The sequence below is a fragment of the Corvus cornix genome, chromosome 2 (assembly GCF_000738735.6).
Source record: "Corvus cornix cornix isolate S_Up_H32 chromosome 2, ASM73873v5, whole genome shotgun sequence".
NCBI classification, from domain to species: Eukaryota; Metazoa; Chordata; class Aves; order Passeriformes; family Corvidae; genus Corvus; species Corvus cornix.
In genome coordinates this window covers 104,642,916-104,670,495 of record NC_046333.1, presented here as the reverse complement: position 1 = coordinate 104,670,495, position 27,580 = coordinate 104,642,916, and the positions used below count along the sequence as shown (strand labels likewise).

At 40.8% G+C, this 27,580-nt stretch overlaps 1 protein-coding gene across 1 annotated transcript in view; it reads left to right on the top strand.

The window, feature by feature from the left end:
• Window positions 1-27,580, top strand: part of EMILIN2 (elastin microfibril interfacer 2) — a 37,338-nt gene that overhangs the window by 3,232 nt on the left and 6,526 nt on the right. Inside the window, exons 3-7 of the mRNA XM_039550121.1 lie at window positions 10,381-10,556; window positions 12,327-14,243; window positions 19,856-20,188; window positions 20,768-20,806; window positions 27,185-27,322. Of these exons, the coding sequence (XP_039406055.1) occupies window positions 10,381-10,556; window positions 12,327-14,243; window positions 19,856-20,188; window positions 20,768-20,806; window positions 27,185-27,322 (2,603 nt within the window). The remainder of the gene's footprint in view (window positions 1-10,380; window positions 10,557-12,326; window positions 14,244-19,855; window positions 20,189-20,767; window positions 20,807-27,184; window positions 27,323-27,580) is intronic.

Here is a 27,580-nt window from a genome sequence, read left to right as displayed (position 1 = left end):
TAGGATTGTTAACTGTAAATTCACTTTGGCTGCATGGTGTTTTTCCTGAAAGCTTAAGCTGAAATTCAGGAAATTATTACACTTCATTGTTTAACTGTTTTATAGGTACTTGGGCTCGATAGTGCATTTCCTTGCTGAAAAGTCGGTGAATGCTTTGGCTGATTAAGGTGTCAGGGATGAATGTGAGTTGAAGTGGGGCTGCTTGAGAGATAGGAAGAGAGAGAGTAGAAAGAAAGAGCAGAAATGCCCTTTGAAGTATGTTCCCTTTGAAGTGTTGGGGGCTCCTGATTTATTTTTCTTAAAACTGTGACTAGCAAAGGAAGGAGGAACTTTGTTATTAGTGGGTCATTGGACTGAAAGGTACAAAAATATTAGTGTTTATACTCACTAAAAAGAACTTGGCTGTTTTGAAATTTAATATTGCTTCATAAATAACCGACCCCTCACTGCTTCTTTCGTCATGAATTTCCATTCGTAGCTTTCTTATGAATGGTTTGGTTACTTACTTAGCAATAATAGCAATTTGTAACTAGTAGCATTATCTATTTCTGAAAGAAAAAACATATTGCCTGTCTGGTTAGATCCTACGCACTCTTTAGGGTTGTGTCTTGTCTGGGACATCCTCTGGTCACCGTAGCCGGTTCAGGGTAGGATGTTGTCCTAGCAGTTGTTTGTGCAGAGCGTGTGAGTACACCTGGCTGTACCAGAGGTGCACCAATTTATGGCCCAGCACTTTTGGGAAAAGCACTAGTAAGGTTTTGATTTTAAAGTCTGAAGTGAACTGAAGTGGCTGGGGCAGAGGGATATTTTCTGGGTTTCTGCCTTTGCTAGAGAATTGCAAGCAGGACTTCTCCCTACGAGGTAGTAAATCAAATAGAAAAACATTCAGATTGGTAAGGACCTCGGGAGGTCATGCAGTCTCCTCAAAGTCCCCAGCTAACAGCAGAACCAGCTTCAAATTTAGATAAGGTTGCTCAGGGACTTGAAGAAAGGAGTTTTTATCAGATCTCCTAATTCATGTACCAGCCCCCATTAATTATGCTCATGTGAGTAAAGATATCTGTGCTCAAGTCAGGTCATCTTTCTTTAGCTTGTGAGGAGTGAATTTCATGATTTAGTGTAAGTTTCTCATCTTAACACTAATGATGCATTAAGCCCATATTTCATTTATAAAATGACCAAGAAAATGATGAATGAATCAATAGCTAAATTAGCAAGCCTCTCCAAATTTCTAATTGAGCAATATTTTCCAAATTCTTGTCATTTTATACTTTCAGATGATCATAAATAAGCCCAGTGCCAAACTAATCACAACTTTATTCATGGCCCAGAAGAAGATTCAAAGCACAAGATTGAAATAACTTTAGAGAATGTTGCTACAAGTTTTCTGCATTCATAAATATCGGAACAGATTACTGCTTATGAGTAAAACACTACTTTTAGTAAGCAGCATTCAGCATTTATTAACAATATATTATTGGGTAAAAGTGGAAATTTTATAACTGAAAACCCTCATAGGAGACGTCCAGTTCAAGTTGAATGTTTTCATCCATCTGGCAACCTCAGAACGACCTGGGTGGAGCACATCAGCCCCAGTCTAGGAATATATAGGAAATCCCCATGTAATTTTCAACCTTCTAACAGTCCCCAAAGTAGTTTTCTCTGAGACTGTTCTGTTGCTAGAAATTAAGCATGCAGATCAGTGTCAGAGTTCTCAGCACCAGGCAGGATCAAATCTCAGATGCACAAGTCAGCACGGACTGAGCCTGTTTGCTGCTGGCCTCCAGCAATACATATCTCATAAGAAAAACTTCTCAGGATGCACAAAGACTTGAAGGGAAAGCAAGAACTGTTTAATGTTTCCCCTCCAAGTATCTATAAAGGTCTTCAGGACTTTCTTTCCAACTTTGTGTATTTTGTATGAAGCAGAATCTCTTTGTACAGGCTCCAGCTAGCTGACTACATAGGGAGGTTAGCCTAGGGGCTTGTGCATTGAAAACTGTAAGGAAACTCAAAAAACTTCAGTCTCCTGGAGTGCTTGTTTGAAAATCTTTGAGATCCTGCTGGGTGTGGTAAGTTTTCCTGGCTGCCTCCCTAAGCCTGAAATTGTGCATCTCTGTCTCCACGCACTGAACGCAGCAGAGTCTTTTTTCTCCGTGAACTGGACAGGGAATTTTCATTCCATGCATCATTTGAGTTTGTTGCAATAATGTAAAAAAAAAAAAAAAAAAAATCCCATGCTACTCCTCACTTCACATTAATGTAAATACTTAGAGTTTCATGCTCTTCTGATTTGAGAAATGTGTAACCTGGAGGTCTGGGGCCTCTTCTGTTAAGCACCAAACTGTTGCCAAAGAAATAAGTTTTTATTTTCAGGGAGCTGCTGACCAGTTAAGGTGTATTTCATCGTAAATACCCAAATAACCAAGGAACATTCTGTACCATTAGACCATTAGTGGGCAGTGCCAGTTTTACACATTGGGGATATTGTGACTCCCATCTGACTTCAGTTTTGCATTCACATCTCATCTTTCCTTTGCCTTCTGGTTCACTTTTAACTTGGTGTCTTGGAAAGTAACTGCTCTCAAAACAATGCTCCATTTTATTCTTGAAGTTGGGGTCCCACTTAATCCCACAGGTTAGCTCTTGCCTTCATGAAAGTATTGCTTGTTTGTTTCATCTGGGTGTATTTTCAAATAATCTCCAGCAATAGCTCTTTCTAGAGCATTCTAGAATTTCATGGGCAGAGAAGCAGAAGAGAGACTGAGCAGGAGCTCAGTTTGTCAGGCAGCTTTATCAGTAGCAGTGCTCTGCATCCTCACTTCATCTTTCCACTCGTGTAAAGTGAGAAACTTGATCCCTACTGCTGGGAGAGGCAGGTGATGATGTTGTTAACATATAACCTGTTGCAAAGTTCTTCCTGTTCCATCACTCTTAAGAGTACATCACTTTGCGGCTCTACAAAACTTTCCTGAAATCCTTTTGAAAGGGCTGTATTTTCAGGGTTCTCCTATCCCATTCTATTTAGGTGGGATTTTAATAGCTTCCGGTTGGTGTGTTACCATGTGTTTGACTGGCATTTCAACATTGTAAATCCCAAGACTGAAGTTCTGCTCTGAGCCACAGGCTGCCTGTGGCTCTAAGTTACTTAAATACATCCTATGTCTTGGTTTTGCTGTTCATAAGAAAAGGATGCCTACCTAGTGGTAATTTATGAACATTAAGCATAATAACATCTTAAAGTTCTGGACATTTCCTGCTGGACTTTAATGGTCAGCTTTTTGAAAATAAGACCCTTGGCAGCCAAGAGAGAGTTAGACAGGTAGGTAGGTATTTGTGTATGTGTGTGTGAAGATGTATATACAACAAGAAGAAATACCTAATATGTGACATGAGCTGACATTTCAGAATGTGCTTGGTTCTTTCTTCCCACAAAGAATCGTTTCTCTCCCAAGAGAGAAAATTGTAGTTTGAATCTCATCTTTTTTTGATAGAAGAATTCCAGCTGAGTGGCATAAAATCCACTGTAAAAGTAATAAACAATGGCACTTCTGGAGACTTTGAAATGAAACCATGTGGTTTTGCCTGAGAATAGTTGAATGTTTTTGTCTTCTACCAGTTCCTGTAATCTTCTGTCCTTCTTACTGAGCAAAACACGAACTTTGCAGTAAAATTCAGCCAGATTCTCTCAGATGCATTGAAATAGTGTTCAGTATTGAAGACAACTAAGTGCCAGCGACCAGGCTGTAGTGAGCTAATCGGGGCACCATGATTCTCGGCTTCTTCCCTGGCACCAGTAGATGAGATGACTGTTTTATTTAGGGATAGACAAAAACAACTTTTTCCTTCCTTGTATGAAGGAGTAATACAATCACCTGTGCCAGGTCTCTGCCCACTTAGCAATTTCTTCCAGATGGAAGGCCATCCTCTCCCATCATGCTTTCCAGGTAGCGTGAAGACACCAAGTAAAAATAATCGATGGAAGAAAGTACTGAGTCTCTCAATGCTCATTCCTATTCTATGAAACATTCAGTGTAATTACAGTGCTTTTGTAGTCAGATACTAAAGCACTTTTTGCAGTGACCTGGATGGGTGATTTCTTGGCTGTGCACACAGCAGGCAGTTGTGTTCCTGTGGATGCAGAGTGTTTTGACTCATTCCCTTTCTTTCCTTCAGTTTGTGTCCCTGTTAATGCTCTCAGCCAGCAGCAGTATTTTGTTCAGGATTTAGCTCAGAACAGATCAGGTACAAATGTTGGCCATGCTATACATGAGGGCAAATTTTATTAAGAACTCCCTTGTGTGCCTGTGCAAGCCTGGAGAAGCTGAGTCTCCTTGGTCATATGCCCTAGTGATGCTTGTCATAACTTTATATTTTCCACAGGAGTGCCTCAAAACTTTGTTTCTCCCAGCACAAAAAATTTTGAAACACTCTTGCTGCTTTCACTGAACACTTAGACTTCTGTAGGTTCATCTGTTCCTGTCAAAACATCTTTTCACTGCTTGCTATAAACGCCTTAGGACAAATTCTTAGTAAAGACACATTTTTCTCAAATTAAGCTCATCTGTGGGCTGGAATACAAGCTAGCTGCCAGTGCTGCTGTGTAGTAGCAAGGTAATAAAAGAATGAAAAACAAAGGTGGGATTTGATTCACCCTGACCTAAATTGTCTGCCCTGTATGCAGAGGGATGAAACTGAGCGTGGGAGCTTAGACATGCAGTGATGGTGACTCAAATGCAAGTCAGTGGTGTCCAGCACACTCTGTAGGTAACAGGATGTAAATAATGACTTTAGGGTGAGATGCAGCCCTGTTTTGACTCTGCTGGCTGTGTTGACTATTTCTGTTTGCCTTCATGGAAATACAGACCCTTAAAGCCTGTCCTTACCTACACAGGAGGCACCTGAAATCCCTGTGTGCTGAAACTCACTGTTACTGACAACTGCTAAAATCTCCGAAGATTTCAGTGGAACTAGGATCTCTACCACCATTTTCAGGGCTTACAATTAAGCCTGCGCTCTCGAGAAGCAGAAAACTTAGGATCAACTGGTTCTAGTTCAGTGTTTGTGTAGTATAAACAGCCAATAAGATGTATTTTCAGCCTACAAAATAAAAAAATGCTTGGTCAAAATATGATTGCATTTAATTACATCTTCTAGGTAGTGTTTTTGAGTGGTGTCTATATGCCACTTAAGTGCTCCCATTGCAATATATTGGAGATTTAGATGACTGGGACTATATAACTGTAGTATAACTGTATAAATATAACTACCAGACTATGCAATTTACGAAGAATGTGTCTACATGCAATAAAAATGTTAGAGTGTAGATTTTGTATCTTCTATTTTGTAAAGACAGAAATTTGCAGGCTGCTGAAATCATGGGACTCGTTCCAATCACTACAGAATTTTGGACCAACCTTGAGGCTTTGTGCTCAGAGTAAACATTTTTTATGCTGCTTATGTAGAAACATGCTGATTCTGTGGTCCCTTCCTCACGGTGAGGATGTGGTGGCACTTATCTCATTGCATTTCCCAGAAGGCTGAATGCTAATATCTAGTTACAGAGCTGAGCCATATGTTTTCCCACCAATTTCACCCAAGTGTTTCTGATTTGTTTTATCACTATTAGGTGACATTCCAAATATCAGTGTTAACTGTTTCCTTCTGTGGCTTAGCACCATGAGAATATTATAGCTCATTCCCTAGTCAAAATGTCTAGCATTTACAGCAAACATGTATTTTTAATCAAGCATTTTCCTGTGGAAGTACTTCTCTCTCAAAGAGGAGGAATATTTGAATGCTATTGTCACCCTGTACAACTTCATTTCAGCTGTGAAACACTTAAGATATTAAAAGTGGAGGTTTGTGTTAGTGGTCTGGGTGTGTTTTCTCATTTGATCAGCATGTTGAGTTCATGATGAAGGTAGTAGGTGTGGGTAGTTACAAGCCTGTTGTGGAAAAACTCCTGCAAAACAGCTGTTCTTATGTTCTCTGTTGCAATGAAAGATTAGAGGTAGTTGATATTAACCTTTATTCATGCTTTATAAAAGAATGATTTCAGTATTTAGCTCAGTTCATCAAGAGATTATGACCACCATCTTGGACTTGAAGTCCACAGGAGAATGGAGTGACTCGGCACAGTAATTGCTGGTGTGTTATATGTAATTTCTAACCACATAAGAAATGACTATTTTTTAAAATAGTTTTGAAGTATACTTGTAAAAATAATTAACGTTTGTTAACACTTATTTGAATAGCAGAAATCCAAGTCAAACAGAGGAAGATTTGATGTTTTACTGGTTTTAGTTGCATTGCAGCATATATAGGTGTAAAAGCGGAGCCTCAATTTTTAAGAGACTTAGGAAACTTTTGTGGACCCTTTTGACAAAATTGCTTCACTAGATAACTCTGTAAAGATTCACACCTGCCAGATAAACAGTGTGAAACTTGATGTTATATTCCAACCATGTATCTTTATCCAGCTTCATAGAGAAGCAACATTTTGCTCTGAGTGCCCTGAGTGCATTTTATGTGTTTTGTGTGCTTGTGATTGCATATTATATGTTTGCTATGACTATGAGTGAGTAGTTGGATTCAGAATACTGCAGATTTAAATAAAGACATGTCTAATTTGTACATTTTGATAGTTCCCAGTCCTATGTCTTTCACATACATAGAATCACAAATTATTCTCAGGATGCAGTCCCTAGAATAAAATTATGGTTTGTTTTGTTAGAACTGTAAGCAACAACAGAATTGTGTTCAGTGCTGTTAGACTGCTATATCCTAGCAAAATCATGGAAGTCTCCAGCTCCTCCTCTGAAATTCACTGAGTGAGCAAAGTTCTGACTTTAAAAAGCATCTTGTATGATTGAGAATCTCCCTGGGGCTGGATGCATGCTGGTGACTGTCATTTGCCAGTGCACCGTGACACCTTTTCTTTCATGGGCAGCTTGCACAGCAGCTGTGCATGAAGAATGTCATTGGTAGAGAAGCTGTAGCAGTGAAGTTGTGATTTTAAAGAAATTTTTATGTGACTGGATTCAAATTAGAGAAGTGCTAGTGTAAGTTCCTGTTTCCCAGCCTTACATGACTGGCCCTCCTGGAGGAAATGGGAGTAGCTCTCCGTGATTCATTCAGCTGGACTGGCAGTATAGAGAAGTAGTTCTTGGTAAGTAAATCCCAACTGAATTTTTGAGCTTTCCATGAGTATAACTGTCTTGTTACCACAGTTCAAAGTCTGCAATATGAAAGCTGTTCTAGATCCAGATTTTGAAATGTTCTGATTCTAGCTTATTTTGGCTCTAGGAAAATAGTGACTTAGGATTCAGGTTAATCTGTATTTGATGTACCATATCCGAAAACAAAACAGATCCAATTTGTGTATTTGCTTGAGTTCTCAAACTTGCAAGAATTTGTAAGAAGTGGACTGCATTTCAAATAGTTTTTTAAATTAAATAGTATTTAAACATTTTATGCCTATTAGGATCAGGAAACAATAAAACAAAAAAGAGTAAGAACGTCAAGTATGCCTGTTTTTTAATTTTAAGATGGAGTTTGGAAAAGTTTTAAATTTTTGACGCTGAAAAAATATTAAGCTTGATTTCTTTTTATTTGTTTATATTCTTCTTTTGCATTTGGTTGTGTCTTATGATTTGTCTGACTGTTGAAGTCATCTCAAAGTGTCTATCTTGATGAATATGACTACAGACAAGGTGTTCAAAGAGAAAATTGTCAGAAATGTGATGGAAAATCCTTGTTCTGTAGTTTGAGTGAAGAAGCACACAATTTGCATATAAATAGTTCTTATTCATTTTATGAAATTAATTTCAGCTATATTCTTAAAGCTTTGTTAGGGAAAAAGAGAGATGTGGCATTTGAAAATAACCAAAATACTGTAATTTTCAGGAAGGGCTTTGGCCCTGAAAATAAAGAGGAACACACACGAAGTTAGAAGCAGTTAAGTGTTTTATGGAAATCATACAGAAATATGTACAACCATTTCCGGCATGTGAAAACTGATCTGGAAGTTCCAAGTTTGCACTTCAGTAATGTGGTGGTCGTGAGAGAGGTTGTAATGACTCTCAAAACCACTTCAAAACACTAAAGCATCTAGCTAATCCTGTGCTCCTGATTCTGGCAGCTAGCTGGAAGGAAAGGATTCAAACCCAAATTATCTACACAAGATGTAGTTTAATGCTTTAGATAAGGGAGAAGGAAAAGGAAGTTCCTGGGTGGCCGGGATATTGTTCTTCCCAGTGGTGCCCTCTACGTTGCACTCCTCTATTTAATTTTTAAAGCACTTGACCTTGGGGATTTCTGTACTTTGTAAACAGGATTCAGCAGATGTTTAAGTGAAAACTGTAGAAGAAATGATGAGCTGGAGTGCAGTCTACAGCTGTTTCATATATGGTGTTCAGAAGGTATAAAAGGGTTGGAAACCCTCTCTGAGTTTATGTGCTCCAAGTCAGAGTATGAAAAGCTGACAGCCACAGCAAACCACTGCAGTTATGAGCAGCTCATAGACAGAGATACAGCGCAGCCTGCCCCTGCCCTCCTATGCAGATTCACAGAAGAAGGGAGAGGCCTCCAGAGAGGCTTATTAGTATAAACTACTCTTGGCCTAGAAATAGTTGCAAAAAAATATGATTGTCTCTAGTGAAAGCAGCTTTTTCCCCTTAAATGAGAAGTCGTAGACAAAGTAATAATGTGAAACAACACTGAGTATTTCCCGAGTGCAGAAATTAGACTATATTGTGGCAGAATTGGGAAAGATACAGTTGGAAAAGAAACCAATTCCTAATTAGCAGTTAGTATTTTAAGCACACCACTGCAAGTTTGTTACCAAAAAGGGACAGCAAATGGCTGTCAGATGGGGGGACATTATATTAAAGTTATGTATCTGAAATATGCTGAATAAAAAAGTGTTAGAATTATTTCAGCAACTATTTGCATGTGTGGCAGGAGAAGCCTTGAAGGGTAACAGTAAGTTAAGTCCCTCTCTGTGACTTTCAGCAGGAAATGTTTCACAGTCTGTGTAAGATTTACTTCTTTCCATTTGGTAGCTGATTACTGATTTTTTTTTTTTTGACCAGTAAGGAATTTTGCATATTAATACAAGGCCACGTTCAATGAAATACGTGATTTTTGTGGGATAGCACGGCTGCTTCTGGTGGTGTTCTGTACTGTATTCTCTCTGTCCCAGGATAGAGCCCCTGTGAGCCCAGCCAGGCTGTGGCTGAAATCTACTGCAGAGCTCCTGTAGATTCCTTTGCTACTGTTCTGCATTTATTCTGCTGGTGTTACTGTTTAGGGGCACCTCAGCTGTGAAGTGAGCCTGTCATTCATTAATGGATGCAAACTGTTCTAATCTGAAATAATCTTAAGGAAAAAGGTCTGAAAAAGCCATAGGGAAATTAGTAATGTGATGCTAGTTTTACTCAGAGAAAAGAATTCACCTGAGAAATTGGGATGACTTTTTTTGTTTGTATGTGTTCCAAGAATACCATTTTATAGAGCTCAGGTGGCAAATCCCTGTTTTACTCATTTTCCTCATCTCTCAACCCAAAATAAGCTGTACCTTAAATTGATGTAGTTTTTATCCAATAGCATAGGGGATGTGTTTGAAGGGACGTTATGGAAGAAGTCTTTGGTTAAAGAAAGTTGCACAACCAGAATCAGTTTGTCATTTATTAACTTCTAAGTTATTAATCAGGGAAGCTCAAGGTTGTATGTACATAATGTGTGCATAGGTTTGTCTGCCAAAACCTCTTCAACTTAACTGATGAAGTAGGAAAGAGTTGATTTCTTTGTTGGTTGTAGTGTTTCATCTGACTTCTCCTTTCATGTCCTCATCTGAACTCACACTTTCATCATTTTGTCCTTCACTGGAATATCCCTCCCAGCTTTGACTGCTCTGTTCATATGGGTTCTGAGGAATGGTTTAAGTGGAGACTGTGGAAAGACAAGTGGGACAAAGCAGGCAGAAGCATTTTTGTGATGTTCAGAAGAGCCCTGGGGGGAGGGTTGCAGTGAGAAGTTAGAGGAAAACCATTTTGAATTTATAGAGTAATACACTGGTGGTCCCTGCTACTCTCAGTGGTGTCTGATGAATTGTACCTTCACTTGCCACATTTTATCCCTCTGCTCATACATGAAAGCCCCTATTCCGTGGCTCCCTATCACGACTGTGTTGAGTGGAGGCAGCTTTAAAACCTAGACAGAAACATTTGTTCATTTGATGTTTAAAGCAGAAAATGAATCATAGCTGTAAGTGTTTGATTTTCATTATAAAACCCCCTGAAACCTATTTTAATTTTAACTTTAATCTAAATAGCAGCTTAGGTTACGAATTGTTTAAAACACTTTCTGTTTTCGCAGATACCGAACGAGTTTCAGACCTCGGTACACAGTTGCCTATAAGACAGTAACAGAGCTGGAATGGAGATGTTGTCCTGGCTACAAAGGGGAGGACTGCAGGGAAGGACCAGCAGAAAAGCCAAACACTGCTCGTCGTCCCACAACACCAGCAAAAGCTGTTGTGAAGAAAGGCACAGGTAACTTCTTGTTTGTATGCACAATCATGTCTGGTTTCTTGTTTTGTCTTCTAAGGATAAGAATCATTATGGTTTCTATTAAACTCAACTACTGCCAAGTACAAAAGCCATAGGAAAGACTCTCTGTGGTGGGAAAATAATAGCCAGGCCATAGCAGTCTTGATACAGGGAATTTTCTGAAGAGTAACAGAAAAATGGGCTGTAGAACACTGGCTGGAAATGCCAGCTGCCTACTCATGGTTCCAGAAAATCTTTGTGTTAAGACTGTGGGTTTTGTAATTTTACAGGGGGTTTTTTTGTGGTTTCTCCAGTGCTCAGAAAAAAAAAATTAAAAAAGAAGAACTGTTATTAAAACAAAAGAAAAACTCAGGTACTAATTTTAATCATATATAAGGGTTCCTAGCAGTTTCGCCATGTTTTGTTCAAGATTGTGAAGATTTTACAGATTCATGTTAGACTACCTGCCTTAATAATGAGTAAGGGAATAAGTAAGGATAAGCCTCAACTTCTCAAAAAGTATCTTAAGGAATGAATGATGTTTGTTTGTGTAGGATACTGTCTTCTGAAAGGGCAAGAAGGAATTCTGTTACTGCCATATTATACCTTTTCTCCATTAAGAAAAAATGATAAACAGATGTTTCTTTCTGAAGGACTTTTTCCGACATAATTGGAGATTAGTGTCACATACAGCACTTAGTCAGATTTCCACATGTGTTTTCTGTGTAGTGGAATGTATTGAATGACTGAATACATGGTTTCAGACTAGTCCCATAGATTATATATCTGCTTTAAAAACAAGCTTTTAAAATATTTTGTTAGCCAGCCTAAAATATTAATTCCAAATGATGATAATAAAACATCATGGTATCTGTACCCTTCTCCCCTCTTCTAGACAAAATTAAAAATTACTTTGCCTTTTCCTGCAGTTTATCCTTTCTTGACCTCTGATAATGTTTGTTTTTTATTTTGTGGTTCTGGATTTTCTGCAATTGTTACATATTTTGCTTGAAACTGAACATCCAGATTTGTACGTGGCTCTGTAAATGTGGTGCTACTAACGACAATATTCAGATTCATTAATTGATTTCTCATAGGTAAAAAGCAGATTGCAGCTAAAAGTCTTCTCTTTCTGATTTTCATTCAATGAGGATAAGGTATTTTTATCTAACAGTTTTGAATGTGTAGAACTTATGCTTTTATGCATGGTTTTATTGCCTGCTTAAATATATGTCAAATAATTAGGTATTTGTGAAGCAAGTATGATAAGTGGAGTGTCTTGCAGAACCTCATGTCATATATGGGATGTATATTTGGACCCCAGTTCAGTAAAACACTGAAGCACAAACCTACTTCAGGCACATAAATGACTGCCACTGAAGTTTTCAGTGGGAATTCAGGGGCAAATTATTGTTATAGGAGATGCAGTGGTTCTAAGGTGGTTGGGCTGTGATGTGTATGGATCTATAATGGTCTGTTATATATGCTGCAGCTCAAATCCATTGCTGAGCAAAAGGGATGATTCTGCTTGCCAGTTTATGTATGGCCACTGTATCTTGGAAGGAATTGGTCACTGTTCTCAAACTTTTAGTTCTGACGGTTTTGATAACGTATTAATTATAACCAACTGAAAATAAGGACAGAAAAGACAACAAGCATTAGGCAGTTTAAATCATTATTTCATTGTAAAGAAAAGTGAAGTTAACTGCAGCTGATTGAAACAGATACCACTGGGAATATTTACATCCACATTTTGTTATTTCTGGGAAACAGATGCAGAACCAACAGAAGCACCAGAGCCTCCACCATATGAGAAGAGAATGCAGTTTCTTGAGGACGAATTGTTTAGACTTACACGGTCTGTGATTGAACTTCAGTCGTCTGTGGCAGGTGTGAATGAAAACCTGAAGCTGACTGTACAAGAAGATGCTAGCAAGATGTTGGTCACTTGGCTGAACAACCTTTACGACCGCCCAGAGCCTGACAGTGCAGTTGGTGGTGCAACAGACACTATTCAGCTGCCAGGACTCTTCAACAATAAAGATCAAAAAGACCCTTTTATTGATTTTGAAATGGAAGATATAAAATCTGAGCTAGCTGAGGTCAAAGAAGCCTTGAAGATGAGGAATGATGAGCTGGAGGAACTGAATGGAAAGGTAAAAGGTTATGAAGGACAATTGAAACAACTGCAGGAGGTAGCACGAGGACCTACAATAACAATGCCCCGTGACAATATATATCAGGAATATATAGACTCAAAATTTGAGTCCCTCAGGCAAGAAATAATGGAAGCACTTGAAAAGGAAGTGGCAGATCTGAAGAACTCCTGTGAGGATATTCAGCAGCAGTACGATGGCAATAGCTGTGTCGGGATAATCAGTGTTATAAAAGGAAAAGAGAATGACTTGAGAAAAGAAATAAATATGCTCCGCACTCAGATTCCATCAAATGACTCCAGTTGTTGCAAGAAGGGCGAGGGAAATGACTTTGACCAACAGATGAAAGATTTAGATAAGAAGATTGACAGAATTGTGGAAGCACAGAGGATGTTGAATGTCAGAATAGATAATGAAATCATTCGATTGTCAACTCCAGATCTAGAAGATGTGTTTGGTGAGAGGCTGGAGGAGCTGGATGCGAGGATGAATATTACGGAACGAAATGCTGAAGAGCATTGTTTTTATGTCGAGGAGACTCTCCGCAGTGCTATCGCTGCTGAGGTGGACGAACTGAGAGACTTGTTCGACCAAAAGCTGCGGGCACTGGAGGTTAGGCTGGGCGGCACTATTTTAGAGCTTGCCAACACCACAGACCCAGATGGAATGTTTGTTAATCCTGGGCCCATCTTGCCCAGCGATGCAGGATTTGCAAATGAGCAGTTTACAGCAGAGATGAATTTCCTGAAGGACAAACTGCTGTCACTTGAACAGGTCTGTGGGCAGAAATGTCAGTCTACACCACAAGGTATGGAGAGCCTTCAGAAAGAGCTAGAAAATTGTAATGACAAGTACAATCACTTGCTTTTGAAAACAGAGAATAATTCTGTTCTCCTGCAGTCTCTAAATAGCTCTCTTAATGAGAAACTCAGCTTAATTAAGAGTAACCAACGTGATATGCAGAAAATGCAGAGAGATGTGCGTGTATTCCGATACAATCTAAATGCCATTGATAAAGATATGAAAAATCTTCAAGATGGCCTGAGTAGCTGCAGGGAGCAGCTTCTGGGTGTCAATTCGACATGCAGAAAAACACAACGAGGTGTCTTCCGAAAAATTGATCAAATGCAGAGGACATTTGCAAATCAAACTGCTCATTCCAATGAGAACTGCTGTGGTGAAGTGAAAGACAGACTAGAACAATTGAATGACCATATCCTGAATGATCTTAGCAAGTGCAAAGAAAAGACCCAAGGTGTCCAGGAGGGTGTTTCAGATGTTGAGAGCAGGGTCTCACATGTTGAAAAAGTCTGTGGCAAGCTGGACTCTGTTTCAGACAGCTTGCAGAATATAAAAGACGGTCTGAATAAGCACGTGAGCAGCTTATGGAACTGCATCCGTGAAATGAATGGAACTATAGCATCTCATTCTACTGATATTTCTGGCCTCAAAAAGTCTGTACAACAGTTTCATAGTCAGGTCTCCAAAATCACCACAGACATTGAAGGCGTGCTGAAATCTCAGTCTGACACAAGTAAGTTCCTTGCTTTCTTTTTTTTACTTTTGTTTGTTTGTTTGTTTTTCATCTGGCTTTCCTTTCTGAAACACTTAGAAAAGAACTAAACAAGGGAGGAAAAACTTAATATTACACAATATCTACTTTGTTTTTACAGTGACTCTAATTTTGGCTCTTTGCTCCAGAACACCACAGAGTACTTTGAGTGCTTTTAAAAGTACCCTTCAAAAAAATAAAAAAGAAGTCTTACATGTTTTTATGTTACTTCGAGCTAGAATAAAGAGAGTGGGAAAAAGTAGTGGTTTTGAATAGTGATTCTAAAGTGAGTTTTTATGTAATAATTGTCTGTATTATTCCAGTTCATTTGATTTAATTTTTGTTTTGTTTAATTTTGTTGTTGATGATTATTCTGTATTTCTCAGGGAAAATTGAACAGTAAATAGAGAAAACTGAAGTCAAATGAATTCAAATTTATGATAAAAAAGATTTCCTCTAAGTTGTGTTTTTAGCATGGTTAATGATTATAATTCAGCACCAACTCTTTGATCTAGAAGTTTCACAAGTGAGCTCTGGCATATTTTGGCATGGCAATATAAGACTAGTGCTTCATCTCTCTCCCAGAAGCTTCCATTCCCACAAGGTTGTTGGCAGTAGTTGGCACATTCCAGCTGGCAGTGTTCTAACACCTCAGCTGGTTCTGTTAGTCCAACATGTTGGTGCAAATCTACCTCCACAGGTAGTTTAAAGTTTGCATCAGAGCAGATGAGAAGCCAGGGCACATTCCCTTTGGCTCAAAATGCTGGGAAATGGTAACCTCAGCATGTTGGTGAGCCTTGCTATGAAGGTTTAGAGACCTTGCCCAATGCCATCCAGTTCCCTCTGCAGTTCTTGCTCAAAATTTCAGCAATGGGTTGTTTTTCTGAGACTTGAAGTTTACAGGAGGAAGCTGAGTTCCTCTTTTCCCGTTTCTGTTAACATGACACAAAATCATAGGAATTGGAGACTGTTTTGAAGCTGCACTCCCCAGGTGGTTGATGCGTCTGGTTCTAATTCTGTGCATGTATGAGATAAATAAGAGGCCAATTTCTTTGACTGGCCTAAAATTAGAAGAGGTGCTGAGGGAAGAGCCTGTGGGCTGTTGCAACTGATGGTGGTTGGGAGAGATCAGATGCAAGACTCTTGAGTGTTCTTTCTTGAATGGACAAGTTGTGTTTCTTGAAGGGTCTGAAATTAATTTCTGTAGGGAAAAATATCGTCCTCACCCTGAGGCAGAGACTTGAAAACCTGTGATAGATGTGTTTCTTTTGTTTAGTTGTTTAAAACCAAATGCATAGCAGCACTTGACACAAAAATCCTTCTGAGGTGAGAAGCTTTTGTGTGAATTAAAAAAAAAAAGTTTCTTTTCCTTTAAAGGAGGAAATGGAGTGAAGAGGGACTGTAAATTTCAGGTGATTCTTTTACTGTAATTTTGACTTAAATTCAACAGGGTTAGGACCTCTATCCCTAAACCTTGCAGAAGCAGACCCAGTCTCCATTAAAATGGAACATGATGTATCTGTATAATCCTGTTTCTCATCCGTCTTGCCCAGAATTAACTAGCACTAGGGACCAACATTGGAGAAATGTCCAAGATACACACAATTAGTAATCTTTCTTCTGCTATTTGAAGCAGGTGTTCAAGTAACCTCATGGGTTGCATTTATCAGCCCTTGTTACAATATATTAAAGCATTAAAAAGCCTCAGCACGCCTGGGTTTCCATAAAATACCTTTTCAGGGCAGACTGCTCCATCCACCACTGGGTGATAAAAGGCTATGGAAGGACGCTGCTGCTGGGTCTGGGGTGGAGGAGCTCTGAGCATCCCTTGCTGCTCTGGGGTGCCTCTGGCCTCTGCAGGATTTGTGAAGCATACACTGCAGTTCCCAAATGTTTCCAATTACAATAACACTGTCTGGCACAGCAGCCTAAGTAAGTTTTGATGGCTGGAGTAGCAGAAAGATTTTGGCAGAAGAGCCTTTTTTGGAAGTGATTTTGGGAACCCTGTTACATGAGTTGGGGTATGGCTTTAATTGTTTTTACATCTGTGATCTGCAGCATTGTCTCCCATACCAATGTTATTTGACAGGAAGACCTGGACTTGGATCAGTGGAGAATTTCTTAGGCACAATTTGCCAGCATATCATAGCATTCAAACGATGTCATCTGACTTCAGAGGGGCCGAAAACAGAAACAAGTTGTTACTAATAAAGTTGTTTAAGGGCAGTAAGGCAAGGATGTGTTGCAAGAAATAAAATGTAAAATCTTACCAAGCAGTGTAAAGCCCAGCAAAGTCAAATGACCCTCATCTTAAAAACGTGGCTGCATTTTCTCCCATATTTTTTATTAAGAGGTTTAAAATGCCTCAATCCTCAAACTAACAAGGCAACGTAGTGATTGACTGTGCATCAGGTATGAACCCAGAGACCAGAAATGTATTTTATTTGTTCCAACTCCTGGTGAAGGTAGTGAAATGTCTACAGCACGCAAGGCAGTGGTGACAGCAGGCAGTGGTCTGCTCGAAGCATTTAGGGAACCATGCACGATGTGCTCTCCAAGGTAAAGCAATCCAGCAGCTTTCCATTCCCATTAAATGGTGCCTTCCCCCAGCTCCATGTCTCATAGTCCAAGTTGCTCTCATTGCACTCTGTTCCTCTCTGTGGGTATGTTTGTTCTTCACATGGCACGAAACTGAAAGACATGTTAAAGTTGGTGGTCTCTTTTAACTTACTGCCTACTCATATATAGGCAGGATTCACAGATCCATGAAGTTTTCCAGGAACCAAAAGTGTGGTCTTGCAGCCAGATACCATGCTGGGAGTGCAGTTTGCTTTGGTTACGGTTATTTGACCTGACCTGCCATTCCTATGGTAGTTGGCTGGGTAGCAGGGCTTTGAAACCAACAGCAAAATGTTGTCTGGTGAAGTTGTGGCCTAAGAAACCAAATGTGTGCTCTGCATTACAGCATCGATAAAATGCAACATAAAATTTTAATGTGGTGGTGTGAATAGTCATATAGTCAGTTCCTCTGGGCTCCCTGTGAGCTTGTGCACAATGCTGCTTTCTAACAGAATTGTAAAGTCCCCTTGGTGTCTGTAACAAAACTCAAGTGAGGTCTTTTTGGCTACTTGTGAGAGCAAGCACAGATTCCTTTACTTGCTAGTTAGCTTTATGCACTTTGTTCCTGTGTGATTTGGGGGCTGAGGAGAGCATGAGAAGATGCTGGTATGTGATGTGGTAACCACATTGCCACTCACAACAGTGATGACAAGCAGAGCAGCAAGGCTGCTGCTGCTGAGAACCGTGTTACTGTTCCTGGCTGCATAATGATCTCAGCTCTATTCTTTGCCTTCCCAGATAGATGGGAAGAGGATGGGAAGATTTTGTTTGTGGCCTGCTCAGCAAAGTTAAAGCAGATCTCTACACACACGTATCTGATTGCTTCCACTTGAAGTTGAGCTTTAGGCAAGTGATTCTGGATTTAGTGTTGTGGAGATGGGACAGTTCTGAATATTGCAGTATTTATGTTGCATGCAAGGAAGCAGTTTCCTCAGGATATGGGACTTCAGCAGTTGATGGTTATTTAAAGGTCCAGAAAAACAAGCAGAGAAAAATATTCATTTTTCCAGTGTCATTTCAAATAACTGTCTTTATAAAGCTTAGCATAATTGACTCAAGAAATGACAAGTACGTGCATCCCAAGGTAAAGTATTTTGTCCATTTGTTTTTTCAGTGAGGTTAATCTGAAGATTTTAGTTGAAGGTCTAAATGAGTACCTCTGTGGACAGAAGTTGTCTCACTAAGTTAACAATTCTGTTAAACAATTCACCTCAATACTTAAAGACTTTTTTTGAAAGATTTTATAAGATTTTTTTAATCTTAGGGTTTTAATGAAAAATAATTTTAATCTGTATAAAGTGACCATTTCACTCTCTAGGCCTCTGCCCCGTGGGCTGAGTGAGCTTCAGCCCAGCTTTGTGGTGCGTTGCTTGTATGAGTTTCAATTCTCCTCACAGTTAAAAGCCAGCCAGCAAAGCTCAGGGAGGTTTTTTTTCTAGCAGCCATATCTAGCAAATGAACGCAGGTGGTGTGAGACTATGACTTCAGACAGGCTCCCAGTACTCTGGAAGGCTTATGTGGGCTTTTAAAGCTTTTATGAGACTGAAAACAAGAAATGAGATTCACAAGGGTAAAGTGCAGCTGTCGAGTTGTCACAAAACAGCACATGGGTTGCCAGTGACATTGTCTGGACCCCAGCCATGCGTTTGGGACAATACCTGCACAACTTTGTTGTATGCTCTTCCCCAAAGGCGCAGAGTAAGGCTCTCCTGGGGTCCCCAGACACACAGCCGAGCCAGGGGAAGCCTCACACCACATCTGCTTCTCGGCACAGCCAGCTGGCTTAGCCCTAGCCACTGGTGAATTTGCCTTGGTTGATTTTGGACTGTACTGAAGTGCTTCATTCTGAACCACTCAGAGAGGTGGTCTCCACTGTGGACCATGGCAAGTATGTCTGGTGTGTGATGGGTTGTGTCAGATAAATTTGCAACAGGATGTTTGCCCATTTCCACAGAAACTCACATCCATCCCTGTGCCTAAAGACATGTTTTGGTCTCAAAATGCAACCAAAGCAACCTATGCTGAATTTTAATTTAGCATGAAATTGTATTTATTCTGTGTAAAAGCTGTCATTGCATCTGCTAAAATCTACACATTTGTAAATTTCTGTTCTTAGTGTAGATGTAATTCAGCTTTACTCTTGGGAGGACACTGCATCCTTAAGTGTCATCTAGGACTTCATTTTTATGAATAAACCATAATTCCTATAAAGGGCTTAGAACTTGACCAGATACACAAATGTAACCATGTCAGCGCTGTTCAACTCTGATGTCATGTGGGTTGGCTGCCCTAGTGGAAAAGCCTTTTAATGGTATCTCTTCTATTTAAACAATAAAGAATTTAGTGATAGATCATATCCTGGGCTTCTGCCTTCATTGTCAGAAAATATTAGTAATGGAAGTACTTGGAAATTTAAGTCCATTGCTTTTAAAAGTAAGGGAGAAAAACCACTTAAGTCATGTTCATTTACCGATGTTTTTTGCTGTGGATAATTTTCGTTATCATCGTGCTAAAGGTCCAGCCTTGTGCTGGGAGTTGTGTGAGTACAGAGTCAAAAGCAAGCACGATGGGTGTGAGGGGTTGAGGAGAACTGAAGTGAAAGCAGAGAGAGAGAGTACGCTCTAGAATGAGGGTACCAGTGGGAATAAATTTGACACTCAGCCTGCTTGGTGCAGAAAGGCCAAGCTGGTCTAGCAACTGAATGAATGTTCATGGATTATTTGACTGCTGATTGTCCTGTCTCCAGGCTGTCTTCATTCCTTTCCCTCTGTCATACAGGCTGTAAAGAGTGGAGTCTGTAGTACTTCAGGAGTGGAATGGCATTTAGCCAGCGCAGTCTTGGGTCTGAGGGAACAGGTGGCCTCCAACTGAGTCCTGTTTTATTTTGAAGTATTTATTATGCAAAATTATGCAATCTTATGTTCTATTTTAGGCAAATAATTTTGTATTTTTCCTCTTCTTTCATCATGTCAAAGGGCGACCAGAAGTACCACAGCAGCCCTTGCCACCAAGGCCACCCGTGCAGCCCCAGCCTGGCATATCCCTGCTGCCATCAAGGCCCAGGATACAGCCCCCACGGCAGAGGATCCCCCTCCTGCCACCACAGCTGAGACCTCCTCCACGTCCAGCTCTGCCAGGGTCAGCAGTTGTGCCACTTCTGCCTGGAACAACCGGCATCATCTTGGAGACAGGGGAGGCAGGGCCTCCTGGCACGGTTTTAATGTCTGGGAGAGGACGTCTTAGAAGTGCGGATGGTCAGGCTGGCCAAAGTACCATGCCCATTGCTGAAGGGTATGCTGGAGCACCAGGTGAGAGAGTCAAACTGGTAGTGAGTCCCTCCTGACTGGGTGTAATGGCTATGTCAGGTCTTGCTGGAGAGGTGTCACTGAGATCTGTCGTGCTTTACCAGCCCCCTTTTGGCCTTTAATGGACACCCACTGAGGCTGTTGCTGTTGGGAATGGGTTTTCAGCAGAGTTGATTTGTGAATGGGCCTCTGCAGCCTCCAGCTGGCTGCAGAAGTAGGGGAAACACATTCAGTGCCAGTTTTGTTGCCTTTCCAAGGCTGCACAAAGCATGAGGTCAACAGAGATGATGTAAAATCCCTGGTAACTACAGCAGTCTTTGCCACTAGGGAAACTTAAATAATTTTTTTTCTTTCCATAATGCTTGCATTGGATTTAGTACATTGGAGTAATAACTTGATTCTCTTTGCCATGAGCACCCCAGTTTAACAATAATTGAGCATCCCATAGGAGACACTATTTAGTAGCTATTTTGGTAGGTAGCTGTTCAGTAATCAGGGATGCTTTTTAGAGGTCTGCAGTGATCTTTGGTCATAATGTACTCTGCTATGTACTGAGTCACACATACTACTTTTTCTTTGTAGGATATCCAAAGTCATCTCCTTCTACCACGGATTCACAAGGTAAGGCAGTTGTTTCCTAGAAACTTTTCACACAGGTACTTAATGTTCATTTCAGTCCCTGGAAGGTCATGGCTGAGAGAAAAAAATGTGTTGATTTTTAGTATTTAAGTTTAGCATTGAGGAAAATCTGACCAATTTTTGCTATACCTAAGCATTAAAACGTAATCTGTATCTTTTGAAAATATGGAAGTGGGGAGAAGAGTTAGGTTTTGAAAAATAATTTTGGGTTCTTGCTACTTAATTCACTGTGTGTTTTTTAAATACAGAGAGTTTGTATTTTCTAGCTAATGTCAGTATGGACCTTTCTATTTGCCTTCTAAATGAGAAAATAAATAGATATTTATCGTTATTTTATTATTTCTTTAATAAAATATGAGTAAGGCCAAGACTAGGACCTTGAAGAACTGCTGGTGTCTTAGCCTAGTGCATGAGGTTGTTCTCCTCTTGGGAGAACTTCTGGCTTTGTTATCATCACCAGGGCTTGTGTTCCTGACTTCAGTGAAAGCAGAAGTGCTGCCACTGACAGCCACTGATTAAAACAATTCAAAATGCAGTTTTCTTGGTTTGCTGGGGGTTTTAAAAACATTTTTATAATTGTTAGTATCACAATTTATTTATGAATTTGTATGATGAACAGGTATAAAACTTATGTAGGACATGCTAGCTGGCCTAGATAAATATGTTGATTGGGTGCTGCCAGCCCTGCAGTCTCATACTCCAGATATTATCGAACCCTGGGGAATAGTATCCTCAATCAAAGTAAATATTTCCACACCCTCTTCAAAAAGAGCTATTTCATCTAAATTTGTTTGAGGAAATATGGGCAATAGATGGAAGTAAAACTTTAGGGCTTTATGAAATCCAAAATCCTATGCCCCCAGGACTTAGTTTGATGGCCATAACAAAATCACAAATACACTTCGTGAAGACTGGTCTGGGGACTGACAAAGAATTGTAAAGAATTAATGCTCTAATTCTGATATTTATACCTTCTAATTAAAATTCCATCATAGCCTTAAAGCAATCATTTTGCATTTGAGGATTGTAGTGGTAAGAACAAGGCAGCAATAGATGAGGTTTCTGGAAGAGGATAAGAAGTAAAGAAACATTCATTTATCTTGATGCCAGCAAAGCCAATACAGATGTCTAGATTTCTGTGATAAATGTATTTCCTGGGGGTTTTCTTCCCATCACAATTTATAGATAGCAGTATTTTAATCAGTTTATGCTAAAGCTGTGTGAAACAGTAGGTGGATGTTAAAAGTGTTGAAAAGGCAGGGTAAAGCAGGAGTGTGCCTGTCTGCTGCTTGGTGGAACATGTTGGTGGAACAGTTACCACCCTGGGATCCCGAGGGAGGAGGGCTTGACCAAGGAGTTCATTTTCCTGATCCATGCCCCTGAATACCTATCTAAATACAAGATATACCTGCTGATTTGTCCTTGAAGTTCCCACAGTATGCCTTGTCAACCTCAACGCCAGATAGTCAGAAAACAGAGAGATAAGGATGGTACAAAAAGCTGTTAAGACTTCTGTGGAGTTGGAGCATTTACATCCACTGTCCCTAATCTGGACTGGCTGGATTGATGGGCTGAGGACAACTGGATGAAGTTCAACATGACCAAGTACCAGGTCTTCCACTTTGGCCACAATAACCTGCTGCAGTGCTACAGGCTGGGGCAGAGTGGCTGGAAAGCTGCCCAGAGGAAAAAGACCTTGGGGTGCTGGCTGACAGCAGCTGAACCTGAGCCAGCTGTGCCCAGGTGGCCAAGAAGGCCAATGGCACCCTGGCCTCTATCACAAATAGTGTGTCCAGCAGGAGTGGGGAAGTGATTCTTCCCCTGTATTTGGCATTGGTGAGGCCACACCTCGAGTGCTGTGTCCAGTTCTGGGCCATTCAATTCAGGAAGGATACTGAGGTGCTGAAGAGAGTCCAGAGAAGGGCACTGAAGCTGGTGAAGGGTCTGGAGGACATGTCCTGTGAGGAGCAGCTGAGGGGGCTGGGGTTGTTTAGGCTGGAGAAAAGGAGGCTCAGCTCTCTACAACTCCCTGAAAGCCGGCTGTAGCCAGCTGGGGGTCGGCCTCTTCTGCCAGGCAGCAAGTGGCGGGACAAGAGGACATGGCCTTAAGCTGTACTAGGGGAGGATTAGGCTGGACATGAGGAAGAATTTCTTCACAGAAAGGGTGATCAAACTTTGGAATGGATGCCCAGGGGGGTGGTGGAGCCACCGTCCCTGGAGGTGTTTAAGGAATGACTGGATGTGGCACTCAGTGCTATGGTCTGGTTGACATGGTCGTGTTTGGTCACAGGTTGGACTCAATCTCAGAGGTCTTTTCCAGTCTAATTGAGTCTGTGATTCTGTGATTCTAACTGTCAGTGTCTGGTGAAGAGAGCATTCTGGGACAGCATTCAGCAGTTAACATTGTTGTGGAAATTAACAGCTGGGGAAGGGAAGATTTGTGGCTTATTGGAGGAGGAACTTAATGCGTAAATAAGGCATCAAGGAATCCTTACTGTCTAATTAGTTCAGGACAGCTGTTTATGATATCCTTGGCAGTCTTCACCCAGTACATTTTGTGGTACTCAAATTCAAATTTAAAAGATGATCAGATGTTCTTGTACTATAATTCCTAATATAAAAATCTTGTACTATCAGGATGCCCTTCTGAGTACTCTCTTTCTGTTTCTGAAAATCTTCTGTGATGTAAAAGGACTGTCCAGGAAGAAGTCGAGGGCTCCAATTCTGTCTCCTGGGACTAAAATAGCCCACTTTCATGCTTTTCTTGAATGCTGAGGCATGATTTGCATGTTTTCAGTACCAGAGTTTTTCCTGATTTTTTTCAGATTCCTTAAATATGTGCAGGCATCCCACAATATTAAGTTGTAGGTGAAGATCTTTGAGGACTTACAAGTGTTAATGAGAGAGTACAAGATACAATATTACATAGTAGCTCATACAGGCAAGGAGTTTACAGCAAAGGTGAGTGTGAGTTAAGTGTCAGGACCTGAGTACATCCGCTTAATCCTTTTTAATACAGCAAGAGTTGGATATTTGTATAAGGAGCAGTAGGTAACTGCTGAAGCAAATCTTCCCTTGCTGCAGTGTGAAAGGATGAAGTTGTAAGAGCAGACAGAGGTGTTACCAACAGACTCAGGAGAAAAGTATGTGTGCCTTCATAGCACGCCGAGTTATCATCCACATTAGAATCACTGTGACTTAGCAGAGCAGCTTCATTGAGCACTGGCTCATGGAAATCAGTGGGGTGCTGTGCTGTCTGGCCAACCCATAGACAGGAGGAATGTTTCTGAAAATGAGATGTTAAGGTCAAATTGGAGAGTTTAAAGAAAAAAAAAAAGGCAGGGCGGTGATAAATTGCTGGTATTTTTGTCTCATTTGCTCTAACTGAAATCACACACTTTGCCCTCATTTAGACTTAGGAGTATTGACCATTTGTCAGAGGAAATCTGATAAATCCTCCTTACTCCTGCTATATCCAAGGGAATCATAAGTGCCTCCTGACAAATGAATTATGTACTTACAGTCTCTCTTCTATGTTGGTTCTTCCTCGTTCCAGTTGCTGAGTAGTTGTCAGCAGCACTGTCACACTGTTGGCTTTTTCTCCTTTCATCTTGATAGCAAATGCCTATGCTGTGTGCTGTTTTGTTTTGCTTAGTGATATTTTTTCTTTTCCTTCTTTCTGGCCCTTGGGCTCTGTGGGAGGCATGAACTGTGCTTGGAAGTCAAAAGAGAGGTGGAGAACCAGAGACACAACTAGCAGATGGGTGGAAGTAGCCGTAACCTAACAAGAGCCACCCATGCATCTTCTGTGGTTTTTTGACTCCCCAGAATGCACTACAGTAGCTTTGATTGCCAAGAACAGACTTACCTGCTCCTGCTTACATCTACATGTAATATCTCAAGTGAAACCTTCCTGAATGCATCTGAACGCAAAAGAGCTTCTTCCTCCCCCAAAAGGGGGAGTAAAACTGTGGTCAAATCTTTTGTGAAAGTTTTTGTCTGCCTAGCAGTTTCTTCATCAGAGCTGTGCCTGTGGTTCACAGTTTTAAAATCCTTTAATTTTTTTTTCTGATGTTTATACTTCCATAATACTGACTGCTCAAATGACAGTAGTGTCCAAGCCTGGACCTTCCCTCAAGAAGCTGAACTTTGATCTTTGCATGAAGAAAAGTGTTTGCAAGAGGGGACATGTAAGAGAAGGTGGTGCAGCCCTCTGTAAAGTTCTGCAAAAGCACTGCTGAGCTGTTGGTAGGAATTACGAACACTTCGAACAGGCACAACTCCAGCTGGAAGCTGGAAGAGGGGAAGAGAGCACAGACACACTGCATCTTTACTGTGCATCTTCTATCGACCCCTGAACTGATCGAGAGGATAGTCAGACAGGTTTAAGATTTCTCCTTTGAATAGATACATATGGTATGCTAAACTAGGCTGCAGATCTGAAGCAATTTCATCAGCATAGCAACAAAGAGGTATTTCTAGTAACTATTCTAGCAATTAGTGAAGGAAAATCTTGAAGGAAGCCATGGAGAGCCAGGGCAGGAGTCACTCCTTTATTCAGATGACACCAACCCAAACAGGACTGTAGCTGCTCCAAAGCTGGCAGTGTTTCTGGGCAGGCAGCACATGGTTTGTTCCATTTGTGCAGTGTGACTGCAGGGGATAGACACCTTCTGAGTGAGCCAACAAGTTGAGGTGTGTTTTCAATTAATTTGAGTCTCCTCAAGATAAGCTGAGAGGAGCTTTCTGTAAGTAGCGTTGTGTTAAGGTGGTGGAGCTCTACAGAAGCTGTTTAAGTAAGTAGACTTTCTGCAACTAATTTTGCTCTTTTCAAATAACATCATTTTAGCTTACAGGAGCACCTGCAGGCACACTGGTAGGTAGGAGTAATGAAAAAGGGCTTCTGTCTATCTGCTGAGCATGAGACCAAATGCTAAATAGGAAGATTTCCAAAGATAATGAGGCAGCTGGTTACCAGCCCCTGAGGGAAATCAGTGTAGTTATTTGCCAGTTCTGAAGTTGCAGGCATGTCTTCCCCTTTGCCTTCTCCTCCCCCCTGCCCCAGCTGAGTTATTCAGAAAAACAATGGATAGCAGAACATTTGTATATCCACATTTTAGATTATGTGACTTTTTAAACTTTTAATCAATATCATCTGAATTGGATTGGATTTCAGGAAAAGGTTCTTCACCCAGAGGGTGGTTGGGTGCTGGAACAGGCTCCCCAGGGAAGTGGGAACAGCACCAAGCCTGACAGAGTTCAAGAAGAGTTTGGACAATGCCCTCAGACATAAGGTGTGATTGCTGGGGTGTCCTGTGCAGGGCCAGGAGTTGGACTTAAATGATCCTTGTGAGTCTCTTTCAATTCGAGATGCTCAATGATTTGATGAATGTTGCATTTGTTGCTGATTGGCATCTCTGAGAGGGAGAGGCCAAACATTAATTTTAAGGAAGGCAGAAGGAGCAGGGTGAAACAGCAGCTGTGGATGACTTCAGGGCATTTGTTGTTTAGCTACTTGCCCAGACAAAGCAGCAAGAATTGACTACTTCTAGCAGCGTGTACTGCCTTAAGGAAAATGTTTAAAGGGAACGTAACTAGAATGGGACTAGTAAGCGGTTGAGCACTGCACACTTGCCATTAAGTCAGTCTGTTAAAAGTAAAAATTTGTCTTAATTGTCCAAATTATATTTCATCCAGCCCAGTCTAACAGCAGTGTTTATCTAGTAACTGGATAGCCACTATAAAATACCTAAGTGTCTGTTTGATCTGATGAGAGAAGAAAAAATTGTGAAAAGTCCCCCAAAAGAGAAGTGCTGGAGAGAGACAAGAGGTTCTCTTTGCATTAATACTGAAGTGCTATATATTCTTATAGCCATTTTCACTATACTTTGGCAGAGAAAGTGGGAAATCTAAGCCGTGCACAGCTTCTCAACATGACAAGGAAAGCTGGCACGAGCTATAATCTTTAGCATTCCTATGGCCATTGTGATAGTGATGGAGAGTGGAGATTTTGGAAGTCAGCCTCCATCCTGAAGAAAGTCTTTGGCAGAAGCATTGTTGAATTGAAAGGTGGTAGGATTTCCACTGCCAGCATTTACAAGCCATTCCTTAGAAGGGAAAAAAAACCCAAAAAAACCTGTGGCCAAGGCAGGAACTTTATGGTGCTCCATAAATTTTATGGTGAGACACCTGGGGCCTGGGCCAGCAATTTGTTCTGCTAATTCTGGCATCCTGCAAGTGGCAGGATTAGTCCAAGTGGAGTATGTGCAGGAACAGAGACACTGGATTATAAAGCATCATAGGGAAAAGGCTGTGTTGTCATCCTGATGTGACTCTGACTTGTGTTGTTATCCATTTCAGGACCTGCCTCTGCTGCTGTGCCCTCTCTGGTGTCATTTTCTGCTGGGCTCACACAAAAGCCTTTCTCCAGCGATGTTGGCGTGGTTCACTTCAACAAAGTGCTTGTGAATGACGGGGACTACTATAACCCCAATACAGGTAACAGCCAAAGAATGGAGCCACAGACATGCTAGACAGGCAGTAGCATGGGTTACCAGTGTTCCATGATACCTCAGGCCTTGCTGGCACACTGAACGAAGTCCATCTAAGCCAGACACACTGGGGTAAAAGCTTCCTGTGGGTGTGGACAGGCAGACGCTTTGCCACAGCTGGTTTTCCACGACTGCCCAGTACTACTGAGGCCCAGCTCACCACTACACAGCTGCTTGTGCATCCTCAGCCCACCTGAGGCCAGCT